Below are 17,132 nucleotides of genomic sequence, written 5' to 3' on the forward strand. Positions count from 1 at the left end.
GCTGGAATGTGTAGTTTCTCAGCAGCTGTATGTCCGCAGTTTGGAGAGGCCTGCTTTAATTCCTAAGTGACGACATCATGGCTGTTTTCAAGATAAATCAGTAGCAGAACAACACACAAGCCTGCTCAGCAATCTTTTTTTGTTTATTACAAGAAAGTGGACCACACCATGGGGTACATTTATTACTACTGGAGTTCTATTTAAGAAGGGACGTTGCCCATAGCAACCAATAAAAATAAAAATATTATCTTGTAAAAGTGGACTTACAAATTTAAACTATAATCTTATTGGTTGCTATGGGCAACGTCCCATGTTAAAGAGAACTAAGTAGAAATGTTACCATCAAAACTGAGCACAGATAAACCATGTTGTCCTGGCAACCCTGTTGAACTAATGAGTGTCGACCTAGAGTGGACACACAAAACATTGCACACATAACACTACATATAATGACACTCTTTAAAAATTCAATGCAACATGTACACCATGAATAATAACTCTTTTTTTTCCCCTTGGTAGCGTATTCCCAACAGTACAACAGGGCATGTTTTGAGATTGTAAGTCTAAGTAGGTAATCATTATTGTAAAAATGTAAAAACACTTACTTTCCTCCACAACATTGTCACTTAGCCCATCTGGGGCTTCTTCAGCCCATTCGCTGGGTGGTGATGCCAGCTGGATGGGGGAAGGCGGCTGGATGGGGGAAGGAGGAGGGATTGGGGAAGGAGGAGGGATGGGGGAAGGAGGCTGGATGGGGGAAGGAGGAGGGATTGGGGATGTTATTTCAGAGGGTGGGTCTGATTGAGAGTGCGAGGGGGCGGAGAGAATGTTAGGCCAATAGAGGGTGAGTGGGGCTGAGAAGGTGATTTGGAAGTTGAAGGAGAAGGGGTATGGGAAGGAGGAGAAGGGGTCACAGAAAGAGAAGGAGAGGTGGGGTGAGAAGGGGAGTGGAAAGTGGAGTGGGCCTGGGAAGCTGAGGGTGACTGGGAAGCTGAGGGGGATTGGGAAGCTGAGGGGGACTGGGAAGCTGAGGGGGACTGGGAAGCAGAGGGGGATTGGGAAGCTGAGGGGGACTGGGAAGCTGAGGGGGACTGGGAAGCAGAGGGGGATTGGGAAGCTGAGGGGGACTGGGAAGCTGAGGGGGATTGGGAAGGGGAGGGGGAGTGAGAAGGGGAGGGGGACTGGGAAGTGGAGGGGGAGTGAGAAGGGGAAGGGGGCTGAGATGGTGCCTCATGTGTTGCTTGCCGTTGTGGTCGTCCTATAATGATATTTGTGTTAAAATTTAATTTGCATGTTAAATTACATACTAAACAATTGTAAATTTCACTGTTCTGTTCCATGTAAAAGACACAGTGGTTTTTTTTAAACAAAAAAAAAAAAAAATCCTCTTCATGTTGCCCACAGCAAACTAAATGAGTCCAAACAATTATTTGGACGCTCATTCCTTAATCTATTCCATTGAGTCATATTGATTGGTCTAGGCAACATCACCAGATCACTATTCAAGCCACCTTATTATATAGACAGCACTGATCAAGTTTTTTGGTACAGTTTCCTGCCTGGTTTTTTTTTCAGGAAAACATGCACTTGTTTGGTGACATTTTGCTACAGTCAGTACTGTTTGCCCTAACCACACACACTGTCCTATTGTAAAAAAATGTTCACTCAGTGTTGCAATTAGCCTACCACTTAGTGTAAATTTGCACAATTTATGCTAATAATCTTATGTAATGTAACTTACTGCGTGCATGCATTGCGCGGATTTGCTGCCGGATCTCCGCCAACAGCTCTGGAGTCCTCCTGCGGAGATCACTCCATCTCCTCTCCAACTGTATTATTGTCCGCCTGCTGCGGACGCGAGAACGCAGCAGGCGGCGGACCTCCGCGTAGGCCTCGCGCTTAACCCGATTTGGGATGAAGCGCCCAACGCGGCCTACGCGGCGGTCCATCACCGCAACCAGGACGCGGAGCTCCCGCCTGGTGAAAGGTGCCGCACGCATCATGGCAATGGCGTTTTCCTTATTTGGGCATATATTTATAGTGTCTGCTAGCATGTGATTGGTCCAAAATCTATGCTGTAATTTCTAATAACTTTATTGATCTTTGCAATGCTGGGAAGAGCAGAGTGTTAATTAGCACGAGCGGAAATACGCATTCGCAGAAGGAATTTAAAAAAAATTAAAACATAAAACAAAACAAACAGACACAGACACACACACAGTTTTGGGTAAATTCAGATACATATCTGTGTACTCACCACAGTTTGTGTGATCATTCAGCTGGACAGTCACAAAGTGGACAACATTAAGTTTCATTTGTTTGTGTGTTTGTTGAAATAAACAGGATTTTAGGATAGAAAACAAATAAGGACACTATTTAGCAACATCACAGTATTGTTTTTGCAAATAACACATTGTAAGCTTAACGTGTTAACGGATTTAGTGGCAAATAAATATTACATATTCCAAAGCCAAAAAATAATTACCCAATGGCCTTACAATAGCAAACAAAAGGACAAAATTAATCAAAATACAAAAGCATACTGTGGTTTTATTTTGATTAAAAAAGAGAAACTTAAAACACTATACCTGAAATATTCCGCAACAATGCTTGCCCTGACTTGGCTCCCCCTCCGTGTAACACTCCCCCCACCGAAGTGTCGGACAACCCCTGGCTCCTCATCAGGCAATTCCTCTGTCTGAGGAAGCTCTACGCTACTCCTTACCGCGATGTTGTGTAGTATAGCGCACAGGACCACTAGTTTACTTGCCATCTCCGGCGAATACATGATGTCGCCACCAGTGCGGTGGAGCACACGAAACCGCCCTTTAAGGACCCCAATTGTGCGCTCCACCAGCTGCCTAGTGGCAGTAAGCGCGGAGTTAAATGCCGTCTGTGGTCCTGGCCTGGGATTACGGTAAGGAGTCATGAGCCAGGGGGTGCAAGGATATCCACGGTCTCCTGTTTGATGATAAACCAAAATTAGAAATAGTCTATTTTTTAAAAAATTAAAATATTTTACACAAAATTGTGCAACAACTCACCCAATAACCACATGTCTGCTCGTTGACTTGATCTTAATCTGTGCCATATCCCTGATTGTCTAATGACATACGCATCATGGGAACTTCCAGTAAACTTTGCATTCAGGGAAAGGATCTGGAGGGATGGCCCACAAACAACCATTACATTCAGAGAATGAAACAGTTTCCTGTTTCTATAAATTTCTTCATTATGTTTTGGTGGCTGAATAGCTACATGTGTGCCATCCACAACCCCAATAACATGTGGGAAGCGACTACCACCTTCCTCAAATTGCCGCTTCACCACATCTAGGGCACCAACATCCAAAGGCATAGCAATAAATTGCTTCACACGCTTTAGGAAAGCCTGGCAGACACGCCGCAGGACCTTACTGAACTGGCCCTGCGACATGCCAACCAGGTCTCCTACCACATGCTGATAAGAGCCTGTAGCCAAAAAATGTAACACAGCAAGGAATTGTGTCAATGGTGGTATTGCTGTAGGATACCGAATTTCAGACTCCAGATCACTCTCTATTATGGAGAGAGTGTCTAGGATTAGATGCGGTGGCAGCCTGTATCTACGTACAACCACATCATCTGGCATCCCAAAAAGTAGGACACGGGGTCGAAAATTGGTGGCCTAGCACGCCTCCGTTGCCTTGGTTGATGAGGAGCCGGTTGTGGTTGTGGGGCTGGCGGTTGGGGTGGGAGTGCTGGCGTGGGTTGGGGAGGTAGGGCTTCGGCAGCAATAAATATTGACATCACACACTTTAAAAAATAAAACAAAAAAAGGTTGAATAAGACAAAAACAAAGTCCAAAAAATATACAACCAAAATTTTTTAAAAAACAGGGGGTGTCAACTTACTGCAGGAGCGTAAGACATTTTTTCTGAGTTCAATTCAGGAACAAAAGGAATATTATCACAAAAAAGATAAACAAAATTATTTTTTGGATGAAAGCTACATATGTTAAATTGTAAATGTTAAAAATAGTATTTAAAAAAAAACACAGCATCAAACACATCACAAACACCTACTAAAAAATAATGACTAATTGGTTTAAAAAATTACAATAAAACAAACAAAAAGTTAGCCCTTTAGTAGCTAGTCCAGCCAAGAACAACACTACTTTGCTGATCAATCCTGGTAAAAAACATAGCATTTATTAACAAGATGGAAAACAAACATTATCAAAACACTTTGAACAAACACAAACAGGCACCAACACAGGCCAAGGGAACTTACCTGATCCAAAATAAAGAAAGGACCAATTTGTGTTATATAGCACACAAATTTGAAATAATAGACTCGGGTTACGTCACCCAAAACAATTCTCCTACAAGAGACCAAAAATGACAGTCAAAAACAACATACAGACCATTAACACAAACAGGCACCAACACAGGCCAAGGGAACTTACCTGATCCAAAATAAAGAAAGGACCAATTTGTGTTATATAGCACACAAATTTGAAATAATAGACTCGGGTTACGTCACCCAAAACAATTCTCCTACAAGAGACCAAAAATGACAGTCAAAAACAACATACAGACCATTAACACAAACAGGCACCAACACAGGCCAAGGGAACTTACCTGATCCAAAATAAAGAAAGGACCAATTTGTGTTATATAGCACACAAATTTGAAATAATAGACTCGGGTTACGTCACCCAAAACAATTCTCCTACAAGAGACCAAAAATGACAGTAAAAGCAATGAAGCACAGGTTTATTTGCACAAATGGACTAGCAAAATATATATGTGTAAAAAAGACTAACAAACAATCAACATAAAATAAAAACTTTAAAAAAAAACAAAAAAACAACAAGACGAATTCCAGAATACTCACAAACGTAAATTCGCAGACAAAATGCTACACTGTCTATATTCTAAACGCAAACGAAAGGACAAATGTACGCTTGACAATTACTCACTTGGAAAAATCCTATAGCACCTTCACGCACAAGCCAACAAACTCAACAGTGCAAGAAACTCCAAACTACCTACACTCACAGCGTGCAAAGTAGGCCCTTAAATAAGCAGTGCAATCAGTAACCAGATTAACATTGTACACCTGTGTGAATTAACGCGACGCACGTAGGTATAAATAAGCACACACCTCGGCGTACACACGTCATCGCAAACATGGCTTCTCGTGAGCAAATCGCAGCAGAGATGGACCGCATTGCAGAGCAGGAGATGGCATTGCGGAAAAGACGCCTAGATTGCCAAAGGCGCATGTTGGAATACGCCTCTGCGGATGTTGAAGAGGCAGGACCTAGTACTCTGCAAATGTCTGCTTCTGAACCCCAACAATTGACTGGGGATACCCTGCCACACACACATAGTGACCAAACTGAGGGAGAATTGGCTTTAGCCACACAAACACAACAGACAGAAGCTGCTAGTGAGGAGGAAGATGGTGATGACCAACAAGAAGAAACCTCACAGGCTACCTCCAGACGGAAGAAAAGACAGCCTGCATTCACTAAGAGGGAGTTGCGTGTTTTGGTCACGCAGGCCATGTCCAAAATACATAGAGGCCCAAAAAACATGGGGGCTGCTTCAAAAGATCGCATCTGGAGAGACATCACAAAATCTGTGAATGAAGTTGGCTCTGTCGTCAGAACATCACAGGAAGTGAGACGACGGTAAGTGCATCTTGACAGTCATTTTTCTGTGATAAGTTGACTAAAAAATGTAGTTACATGTGATGTTATGTCTAGCAAACACAAGCAGAACACGTGTCCTATATATTAGCTTAGACAAATAATAAGACTCTACTTTGTCCCTCTTTCACAATACATATGTAGGTGGGCCGACTTCAAATCCCGCCTGAAGGCAAAGAGGGCTGCGGAGTGGAATGCCTCAAGGGCTACAGGTGGAGGAGCACCTGTCGCTGTGGAGTATACTGACTTGGAGGAGATGGCGATGCCCTGTGTCAGTTATGAGGAGGGCCAAGGGGTGTCTCATATGGACACGGACCTGCCTGAGATCCTGACGGGACATGACTTGGAAGGTAAGTTTACACATTTAGTTGTCTGTAATTTTGACTGTATTTATAATAATAAACTAATTTTGTATCCAACTTTTTCCCCACACATTCTTCTATTTGCTTGCCACAAAACACAGCACAGGGGGGTGATCCGTTTGAGTCACAGGACGGTTATGTGGTTGAGGCTGAGGTGGAGGGACCTAGTGAGTCTGGCAGTGTGGGCCAACAAATCCCACCTCTGCAGGTTCCTACTGGCCCCCCCACCCAACCCTCTGCTATCCCGGAGATCCTGCTTGAAATCGCTAGGTATGGTGAGAGCCTAAATCGGTTTCAAGACGGGGTCATCCGGGAGGTAAGCCAGATAGCTGTCCGGCTCACTGAGCACCGAACCTGTGTTGAGCAAGGTGTTGCTCAACTCTGCCAACGTCTGGCAGAGATCAGGCAGGGCCAAGAACAACTTGCCTCCTCATTCCAAAGCCTTGCAAATAACATCTTGCAAGGGCTCCAGGCCATCGCTGTCTCCCTTGCCCACAGTGGCAGAGAGCCAACCACATCGGCTCCCTCCCCTGCCCCTGCCCAGGAAGAACAGGCCACTGGGCAGGCCCAACGAAGGTCGCTCCGCAGACCTTCCAAAGAAGAACAGCCTCAGGCGGGGAGAAAAAGAAGAAAATGATGTCTCTCCAGCTGGGCAGCACCCATGTTTTTGATGTTGCCTCTATGTATTTTTGGAGTTGGCTTGTGTGGCCAGAATGGATAACTCCCTCTTAGTGAAATGTATTCTTTCTGTTTGGATGTATTGTAGCCTGTGAGTTTATGTGTATAAACACCAGAGCCATCTTCCTCTTACTAGTGTGCTATGTATTGTTGTGTTTGTGTGGTGGATCCTAATTCTTTCTCATTTGGTTTAAAATTTGTGTGTGGCAGGGTGTGTCATGTTTGATTTATGCTTAAAAAATATACTTTTGTCAGAAGCAGAATTTTGCAGAGTACTGAGTTCTGCTATCTAATGATTGTCAGTGCCATCTGCTTGCTGCTTGGTCCATCTCTGCCTGTGCGACTCACGTGGAGCCATGTTGTTTAAATGTTGTGAAATATTATTATAGTAATAAAAAACATATTTTAAAAATTTGTGCAGTTTCTTCAAGGTAATGCAGTTCCAGAAAGATTAGGTCAGCATATAGACACTTGTAGACCAATCTGCAAATTCTCCTTAAAAATTGCAAAAAACAAAAAAAAAATAAGAATTTACTCACCGGTAATTCTATTTCTCGTAGTCCGTAGTGGATGCTGGGAACTCCGTGAGGACCATGGGAATAGCGGGCTCCGAAGGAGGCTGGGCACTCTAGAAAGATTTATGACTACCTGGTGTGCACTGGCTCCTCCCACTATGACCCTCCTCCAAGCCTCAGTTAGGACACTGTGCCCGGACGAGCAGACATAATAAGGAAGGATTTAGAATCCCGGGTAAGACTCTTACCAGCCACACCAATCACACCGTACAACTCGTGATACTATATCCAGTTTGACAGTATGAAAACAACTGAGCCTCTCAACAGATGGCTCAACAATAACCCTTTAGTTAACAATAACTATTTACAAGTATTGCAGACAATCCGCACTTGGGATGGGCGCCCAGCATCCACTACGGACTACGAGAAATAGAATTACCGGTGAGTAAATTCTTATTTTCTCTAACGTCCTAGTGGATGCTGGGAACTCCGTGAGGACCATGGGGATTATACCAAAGCTCCGAAACGGGCGGGAGAGTGCGGATGACTCTGTAGCACCGAATGAGAGAACTCCAGGTCCTCCTCAGCCAGGGTATCAAATTTGTAGAATTTTGCAAACGTGTTTGCCCCTGACCAAGTAGCTGCTCGGCAAAGTTGTAAAGCCGAGACCCCACGGGCAGCCGCCCAAGAAGAGCCCCCTTCCTTGTGGAATGGGCATTTACAGATTTTGGCTGTGGTATGCCTGCCACAGAATGTGCAAGCTGAATTGTACTACAAATCCAGCGAGCAATAGACTGCTTAGAAGCAGGAGCACCCAGCTTGTTGGGTGCATACAGGATAAACAGCGAGTCAGAGTTTCTGACTCCAGCCGTCCTGGAAACATATATTTTCAGGGCCCTGACAACGTCTAGCAACTTGGAGTCCTCCAATTCACTAGTAGCCGCCGGCACCACAATAGGCTGGTTCAGGTGAAACGCTGACACCACCTTAGGAAGAAATTGGGGACGAGTCCTCAACTCTGCCCTATCCATATGGAAAATCAGATAAGGGCTTTTACATGATAAAGCCGCCAATTCTGACACTCGCCTGGCTGAAGCCAAGGCCAATAACATGACCACTTTCCACGTGAGATATTTAGATCCACGGTTTTTAGTGGCTCAAACCAATGTGATTTTAAGAAAACTCAACACCACGTTGAGATCCCAAGGTGCCACAGGGGGCACAAACGGGGGCTGAATATGCAGCACTCCTTTCACAATGTCTGAACTTCAGGTACTGAAGCTAATTCTTTTTGAAAGAAAATCGACAGAGCCGAGATCTGTTCTTTAATGGAGCCTAGACTTAGGCCCATATTCACTCCTGCTTGCAGGAAATGTAGAAATCGACCTAGTGGAAATTCCTCTGTTGGGGCCTTTTTGGCCTTGCACCATGCAACATATTTCCGCCACATGCGGTGATAATGCTTTGCCGTAACATCTTTCCTGGCTTTAATAAGCGCAGGAATGACTTCTTCCGGAATACCCTTTTCCTTCAGGATCCGGCGCTCAATCGCCATGCCGTCAAACGCAGCCGCGGTAAGTCTTGGAACAGACAGGGCCCCTGCTGAAGCAGGTCCTGTCTGAGCGGCAGAGGCCATGGGTCCTCTGATATCATTTCCTGAAGTTCCGGGTACCAAGCCCTTCTTGGCCAATCCGGAACCACGAGTATCGTTCTTACTCCTCGCCATCTTATTATTCTCAGTACCTTTGGTATGAGAGGCAGAGTAGGGAACACATAAACCGACTGGTACACCCACGGTGTCACTAGAGCGTCCACAGCTATCGCCTGAGGGTCCCTTGACCTGGCGCAATATCTCTTTAGCTTTTTGTTGAGGCGGGACGCCATCATGTCCACCTGTGGCCTTTCCCAACGGTTTACCAACAGCAGGAAGACTTCTGGATGAAGTCCCCACTCTCCCGGGTGTAGGTCGTGTCTGCTGAGGAAGTCTGCTTCCCAGTTGTCCACTCCCGGAATGAACACTGCTGACAGTGCTAGTACGTGATTTTCCGCCCATCGGAGAATCCTTGTGGCTTCTGCCATTGCCATCCTGCTTCTTGTGCTGCCCTGTCGGGTCACATGGGCGACTGCCGTGATGTTGTCTGACTGTATCAGTACCGGCTGGTTTTGAAGCAGGGGTCTTGCCTGACTTAGGGCATTGTAAATGGCCCTCAGTTCCAGAATTTATATGTAGGGAAGTCTCCTGACTTGACCATAGGCCCTGGAAGTTTCTTCCCTGTGTGACTGCTCCCCAGCCTTGAAGGCTGGCATCCGTGGTCACCAGGACCCAGTCCTGTATGCCGAAACTGCGGCCCTCTAGAAGATGAGCACCCTGCATCCACCACAGTAGAGACACCCTGGTCCTTGGAGACAGGGTTATCATTTGATGCATTTGAAGATGCGATCCCGACCACTTATCTAAGAGGTCTCACTGGAAGGTCCTCGCATGGAACCTGCCGAATGGAATTGCTTCGTATGAAGCCACCATTTTTCCCAGGACTCGTGTGCAACGATGCACCGATACCCTTTTTGGTTTTAGGAGGTCTCTGACTAGAGATGACAGCTCCTTGGCTTTCTCCTGCGGGAGAAACACTTTTTTCTGTTCTGTGTCCAAAATCATCCCCAGGAACAGTAAGCGAGTGGAAGGAACCAGCTGTGACTTTGGAATGTTCAGAATCCAGCCATGCTGTTGTAGCACCTCCTGCGATAGTGCTACTCCGACCAGTAACTGCTCCCTGGACCTTGCCTTTATAAGGAGATCGTCCAAGTATGGGATAAATAAAAACTCCCTTTTTTTTGAAGGAGTATCATCATTTCTGCCATTACCTTGGTAAACACCCTCGGTGCCGTGGACAGTCCAAACGGTAGTGTCTGGAATTGGTAATGGCAATCCTGTACCACAATCTGAGGTACTCCTGGTGAGGAAGATAAATAGGGACATGCAGGTAAGCATCCTTGATGTCCAGGGATACCATGTAATCCCCCTCGTCCAGGCTTGCAAAAACCGCCCTGAGCGATTCCATCTTGAACTTTGTTATGTAAGTGTTCAAGGATTTCCATTTTAAAATGGGTCTCACCGAACCGGCTGGTTTCGGTACCACAAACAGTGTGGAATAGTAACCCCGTCCTTGTTGAAGTAGGGGCACCTTGACTATCACCTGCTGGGAATACAGCTTGTGAATTGCCTCTAGCACAGCCTCCCTGCCTGAGGGAGTTTTCGGCAAGGCAGATTTGAGTAAACGGCGGGGGGGAGACGCCTCGACTTCCAGCTCGTACCCCTGAGATACTACTTGAAGGATCCAGGGATCCACCTGTGAGCGAGCCCACTGATCGCTGAAATTTTTGAGGCGGCCCCCCACCGTACCTGGCTACGCCTGTGGAGCCCCCGCGTCATGCGGTGGACTCAGAGGAAGCAGGGGAAGAATTTTGATTCTGGGAACTGGCTGCTGGTGCAGCTTTTTTCCTCTTCCCTCGTTTGACCCGCCTGCTTTTTTGAAGCCGAAAGGACTGTACCTGATAATACAGTGCGTTTCTTAGGCTGTGAGGAAACCTGAGGTAAAATATTTTCATCCCAGCTGTTGCTGTGGATACGAGGTCCCAGAGACCATCCCCAACCAATTCCTCACCCTTATAAGGCTCTATGTGCCTTTTAAAGTCAGCATCACCTGTCCAGTGTCGGGTCTCCAATACCCTCCTGACAGAATGGACATTGCAATAATTCAGGATGCCAGCCGGCAAAATATTCCTCTGTGCATCCCTCATATATAAGACGACGTCTTATGTTCGCAAAATAGTATCCCTGTTTGAAAGGGGTACAGACCACGCTGCAGCAGTCTGCAGGTCTCAGTCTAGTACCTGAGTGTGTAATTACAGACTTCAGGATAGCCTCCTGCTATTTATCAGCAGGTACCTTCAAAGTGGCCGTATCCTAAGACGGCAGTGCCACCTTGACAAACGTGTGAGCGCCTTATCCACCCTAGGGGATATCTCCCAGCGTAACTTATCCTCTGGCGGGAAAGGGTACGCCATCAGTAACTTGTTAGAAATTACCAGTTTCTTATCGGGGAAACCCACGCTTTTTCACACTTCATTCACTCATTTGATGGGGGAACAAAACACTGCCTGCTTTTTCTCCCCACACATAAAACCCTTTGTTTTTAGTGGTACTTGGGTTAATGTCAGAAATGTGTAACACATTTTATATTGCCGGGATCATGTAACGGATGTTCCTAGTGGATTGTGTATATGTCTCAACCTCGTCGACACTGGAGTCAGACTCCGTGTCGACATCTGTGTCTGCCATCTGAGGGAGCGTTGATGGCCTTTGAGACGTCTGGGCAGGCGCGGGCTGAGAAGCCGGCTGTCCCATAGCTGTTACGTCATCCAGCCTTTTATGTAAGGAGTTGACACTGTCGGTTAATACCTTCCACCTATCCATCCACTCTGGTGTCGGCCCACAGGGGCGACATCTCATTTATCGGCATCTGCTCCGCCTCCACATAAGTCTCCTCATCAAACATGTCGACACAGCCGTACCGACACACCGCACACACACAAGGAATGCTCCAATGAGGACAGGACCCACAAAAGCCCTTTGGGGGGACAGAGTGAGAGTATGCCAGCACACACCAGAGCGCTATATAATGCAGGGACTAACTGAGTTATGTCCCCTATAGCTGCTTTTATATAATTTATACTGCGCCTAAATTTAGTGCCCCCCCTCTCTGTTTTAACCCTGTTCTGTTTAGTGTAGACTGCAGGGGAGAGCTAGGGAGCTTCCCTCCAACGGAGCTGTGAGGGAAAAATGGCGCCAGTGTGCTGAGGAGATAGGCTCCGCCCCTTTTTCGCGGACTTTTCTCCCGCATTTTTATGGAATCTGGCAGGGGTTAATATACATCCATATAGCCCTGGGGGTTATATGTGATGTATTTTTGCCAGCCAAGGTGTTTATATTGCTGCTCAGGGCGCCCCCCCCCCCAGCGCCCTGCACCCTCAGTGACCGGAGTGTGTGGTGTGCATGAGGAGCAATGGCGCACAGCTGCAGTGCTGTGCGCTACCTTGGTGAAGACTGATGTCTTCTGCCGCCGTTTTTCCGGACCTCTTCTTGCTTCTGGCTCTGTAAGGGGGACGGCGGCGCGGCTCCGGGACCGAACACCAAGGACTGGGCCTGCGGTCGATCCCTCTGGAGCTAATGGTGTCCAGTAGCCTAAGAAGCCCAATCCGGCTGCAAGCAGGCGAGTTCGCTTCTTCTCCCCTTAGTCCCTCGCTGCAGTGAGCCTGTTGCCAGCAGGTCTCACTGAAAATAAAAAACCTAAATCTATACTTTCTTTCTGAGGGCTCAGGAGAGCCCCTAGTGTGCATCCAACCTCGGCCGGGCACAAGATCTAACTGAGGCTTGGAGGAGGGTCATAGTGGGAGGAGCCAGTGCACACCAGGTAGTCATAAATCTTTCTAGAGTGCCCAGCCTCCTTCGGAGCCCGCTATTCCCATGGTCCTCACGGAGTTCCCAGCATCCACTAGGACGTTAGAGAAAAGGTATGCTTTGCACCACACTTTAATGTCCATATTAAGTAAACAGACACGACGCTTTTTATAAATATCTATGGTCAACAGGACATCATTTCAAACATTGTCAGATATTATAATCAAATATTATTGTGACTTTTAAGACTAAATTAAAGTGTATGCTGCATTATGTGGGTGTTGGATTATTTGTAAAAAATGTTGCAGATTTCAAACACTTTCACAAATATTTTCACTTGTTTGTATTTGGGAGTCTTACACACATTAAAACAAGTTTAAAAAATGCTTACACAACAACTTCAACAAAAATCACACCCTTATTTGGCAGTGTGTGAGATTTATATGTGAGTAGAATAAACATGTAATGTGTGTTCAGACAATTGCTGGTTGGTAACTTTCATCTGCTCATTAATTAACAAGTAATTGGACATCAGATGAATGTGCTATCCAATTAACTGCTAATTACTGCATACACACTTGTACCAGTACTTCGCAAATGTAGAGTAACTGCAGACCTACTCGGCTGCTGCGTGAATGTTGCTACGGTTTCCTATGTTAGTTTTAACAGCGACAATGTTTATTTGCGAAAAACACGCCCATTGCGAGTTGCATACTCCCACACTGTACGCCCACTTTCACGCCCATGTCGGAGCATTGCGAAGTCTCGCCTCTGCCACGCCCACGCCACTCCTCGTTTTCGTTTGCCAGTTACGGCTTTTTTTTTTCTGAGTAATTTTGCACAGTTGTCGTACGTATGTACTCGCGCATGCGTAATCACGCATTTGCGCATGCGCAGATACTTACATTTCGTACATTTGCGTTGCGAAGACTCTTAGCGACCAACTCGGAATGAGGGCCCATGTGCACTGCAGGGGAGGCAGATATAACATGTGCAGAGAGAGTCAGATTTGGGTGTGGTGTATTCTTTCAAACTGAAATTTAAATTGTAGTGTAAAAATAAAGCAGCCAGTATTTACCCTGCACAGAAACAAAATAACCCACCCAAATCTAACTCTCTCTGCAAATGTTATATCTGCCCCCCTGCAGTGCACATGGTTTTGCCCAATTGCTAACCAACTTGCTGCTACGATCAACTCAGAATTACCCCCAATATTCAAACAACCAAAACATTCGCTGGTGATCCACTCTCCCTTAGAACCGTTGTCCCTTAAAGACACTTTTGGTGGACCCACAGTGGTGAAGCCGAACTCATATGGCGTCAACAGAAACCAAAAAAATAAAGGAGTCAGCACCGCACCCATCTAAAAGCGAAACAAAAACAAAACACCTCAAATCAAAATACACAAGTTATTGAAAAAGTATTAAAGTAATAAATGGTGGGTGGGAGGGTAAATTTTCAGCACAAAGAGGCTTCCCAAGAAGTTGGACACCCAGATAACTACCAATACAGCACACCAACAACCAATCTCTGGGACTCTAACCATCTACTCAGCAACAAATTTTACCCTAACCTACCTACCCCGTCTGAAAGAGAAAACTTGTCCATGTCCCCTTATGAGTCATGGCCCTGAAGCTTAACTACCCCCAGGTTTACCTAAAAAAAAACCTTCAGTTGCCCGCAGTGAGTAATACACACAACACACAGGACAGCGCTATCGTAAGCTAGCAAAGAGTTGTCAACGTTTGAAAGTCCAGAACCAGTGTATGGATATAGATTCTTGCTCTAATAGAGTGGGGCCTGGACGTGAGGGGAGCCAAGAGGCAGGAGAGGGCAGAGCCTAAAGCCGGGAGGGGCGGAGCCAAAAGCCAGGAGAATGGGTCACTTCAGGCAGGTACTTATCCATCATGCAGTATCATCAGAGAGGTATCTGATTGCCACCAAATTTATTCTGCAGCAGGACAGCGACTCCAAACATACAGCCAATGTCATTAAGAACTATCTTCAGTGTAAAGAAGAACAAGGAGTACTGGAAGTGATGATAGCCCACAAAGCCCTGATTTCAACATCATTGAGCCTGTCTGGGATTACATGAAGATACAGAAGGATTTGAGCAAGCCTACATCCACAGAAGATCTGCGGTTAGTTCTCCAAGATGGTTGGGACAACCTCCCTGCCAAGTTCCTTCAAAAACTTCGCGCAAGTGTACCTAGAAGAACTGAGGCTCCTTTGAAGGCAAAGGGTGGTCACACCAAATATTTATTTAATTTAGATTTCTCTTCAGTTCATTCCCTTTGCATTTTGTTATTTGATAAAAATAAACTAATAACATTTCTATTTTTAAAAGCATTCTTACTCTGCAGCATTTTTTTTACACACCTGCCTAACACTTTTGCACAGTACTGTATATTGGTGGTCATTCCGAGTTGTTCGCTCGCTGCCGATTTTCGCAGTGCAGCGATTAAGTAAAAAAACTGCAAAATTGCGCATGCGCATGGTACGCAGCGCGCATGCGCTAAGTACTTTCACACAAAGCTTTGTAGATTTACACAAGGTCGAGCGACATTTTTTCATCGCTCGAGTGATCGTAGTGTGATTGACAGGAAGTGGGTGTTTCTGGGCGGAAACTGACCGTTTTCAGGGAGTGTGCTAAAAAACGCAGGCGTGCCAGGTAAAAATGCAGGAGTGGCTGGAGAAACGGGGGAGTGGCTGGCCGAATGCAGGGCGTGTTTGTGACGTCAAACCAGGAACTAAACGGACTGAGGTGATCGCATTCTAGGAGTAGGTCTGGAGCTACTCAGAAACTGCAGGGAATTATTTAGTAGCAATTCTGCTAATCTTTTGTTCGCTATTTTGCTAAGCTAAGATACACTCCCAGAGGGCGGCGGCCTGGCGTTTGCAATGCTGCTAAAAGCAGCTAGCGAGCGAACAACTCGGAATGAGGGCCATAGGCAGCTAAATATTGTGGACATCTGTGACCGATTTGTACACCTAGTGCTGAAGTGATGATGCTGAAACTCACTATCCTATATTATTGGATACAATCAGTGCCGGACTGGCCATTAGTTTTACCGGGGAAAGTCCCGGGGAGCCGTCTGGTATGTGGGGCCGCTTGTCATATGAGGCCCCGCCCCCCGCACGTCACCAACGCTATGTGACAGTTTCCTAACTACTGTGCGGCGTGCCGCGGCTACTGGCCGCTATTAGGAGAAGAGGCCCACCCCCACCACCACCTGAACCGGCTGTCCGGAAGAGGAGGTCTGCGCCCCCAGCGTCAATGACGTCATCGGCGGGCGGACCTTGGTGGAAGAGACAGTGCGGCTGCGGCGCGGAGGATCCATCTCTGTGATAATAACTTTTGCTTCATCAGTAAACATTGTAGAATTTACCTGTTTCCTATAACACAGCGTTTTCTCTACTACCCATTAGGGAACGAGCACATCCAATGACAATGGCTTAGGAGGATACAAGACTGCATAATTAATTATAATAGACAAAAACAAAGTTATTTCAGTCTCTCATCTTTATACAAATTCTCTGGACAACTAATCCTATCCGCACTTTCTGCAGCCTTCTTGCCTCTCTCCGAACAACCTAGCTCCTAACACAAACCTTTCTAGGTTATGTGGCTCAGACACGAACTAAATGTAGACCTGGACCAGGGGTTCACAACTGTTTTCATCATGTGGTCCAGCTGGCTGTTGATGAGACATTTTTTGAAACTAAAATGATGTGGAAAGAGAGGAGGAGGGCGGAAGTAGAGAGTAGGTGGGTGGGCAATGCAGAGAAAGGGTGGCTTGAAGTAGAGAGGAGGTGGTGGGTGGAGCAGAGACATGGACTGTACTGGAGGTGCTCAGAGGAGGGGGCCAGGAGCAGAAAGGAGGTGGGAGATAGAGGGGTGGAGGGGACAAGAATTGGGTAGTCTCTGCGGCCCACCTGGAAAATGTGCTGGGGTCCACTAGTAGGCCATAGGCCATCATTTGGTAACCCCTGACCTAGACAATCAATGCTTTCCAGCCTGCTGGGTCTTGTAATTATACAACAGCTGTAGAAGAACAGGCTGCCTACTTCTGGTATAGCATCAGAATCAGAATCAGCTTTATTGGCCAGGTATACTTGCGCATACTAGGAATTTGTCTTCAGTTTGCTATACAACAGCCAATTAGGTAACAAATGAGCTGGTGGTGGCGGGGTGGTGGCGGGGGTTGGGGGGGGGGGCAAGTGCAGTCAAGCAGATAGGAATACCGTAGGGACACAAGTGAGTTACATGTACGTCTAGTCAGTCAATGTTCAGGAGTTCAGCAGGCGGACCGCTTGGGGAAAGAAACTTTTGAGGCTTCTGGTGGACCAGGTGGGGACGCCCCTGTAACGCCTGCCTGAAGGAAGCAAGTTATACATGCTGTGGCCGGGGTGTAGCTGGTC

At 46.3% G+C, this 17,132-nt stretch overlaps 1 protein-coding gene across 1 annotated transcript; it reads right to left on the reverse strand.

Moving 5' to 3' along the window:
- Positions 1 to 1,091: 1,091 nt before the first annotated feature.
- LOC134970274 (putative nuclease HARBI1) lies at positions 1,092 to 3,563 on the reverse strand. Its single transcript, XM_063946264.1, has 4 exons — positions 3,045 to 3,563; positions 2,589 to 2,961; positions 2,258 to 2,279; positions 1,092 to 1,258 (listed from the first exon to the last, which is right to left on the reverse strand). The coding sequence occupies exons 1-3, from the start codon at positions 3,433 to 3,435 to the stop codon at positions 2,276 to 2,278; spliced, it is 768 nt and encodes a 255-aa protein (XP_063802334.1). The 5' UTR covers positions 3,436 to 3,563; the 3' UTR covers positions 1,092 to 1,258; positions 2,258 to 2,275.
- Between the last annotated feature and the right edge of the window lie 13,569 nt (positions 3,564 to 17,132).

This window comes from Pseudophryne corroboree, chromosome 11, assembly GCF_028390025.1.
Source record: "Pseudophryne corroboree isolate aPseCor3 chromosome 11, aPseCor3.hap2, whole genome shotgun sequence".
Classification (NCBI taxonomy): domain Eukaryota; kingdom Metazoa; phylum Chordata; class Amphibia; order Anura; family Myobatrachidae; genus Pseudophryne; species Pseudophryne corroboree.

Bases quoted from the DNA above. Each gene is read 5' to 3' on its own strand.
- LOC134970274 (XM_063946264.1), bottom strand. From the start codon at position 3,435: ATGTCGCAGGGCCAGTTCAGTAAGGTCCTGCGGCGTGTCTGCCAGGCT. The intron at 2,962-3,044 runs GTGAGTTGTTGC...ATCATCAAACAG, and splicing joins AGCAGACATGTGGTTATTGG to GAGACCGTGGATATCCTTGC.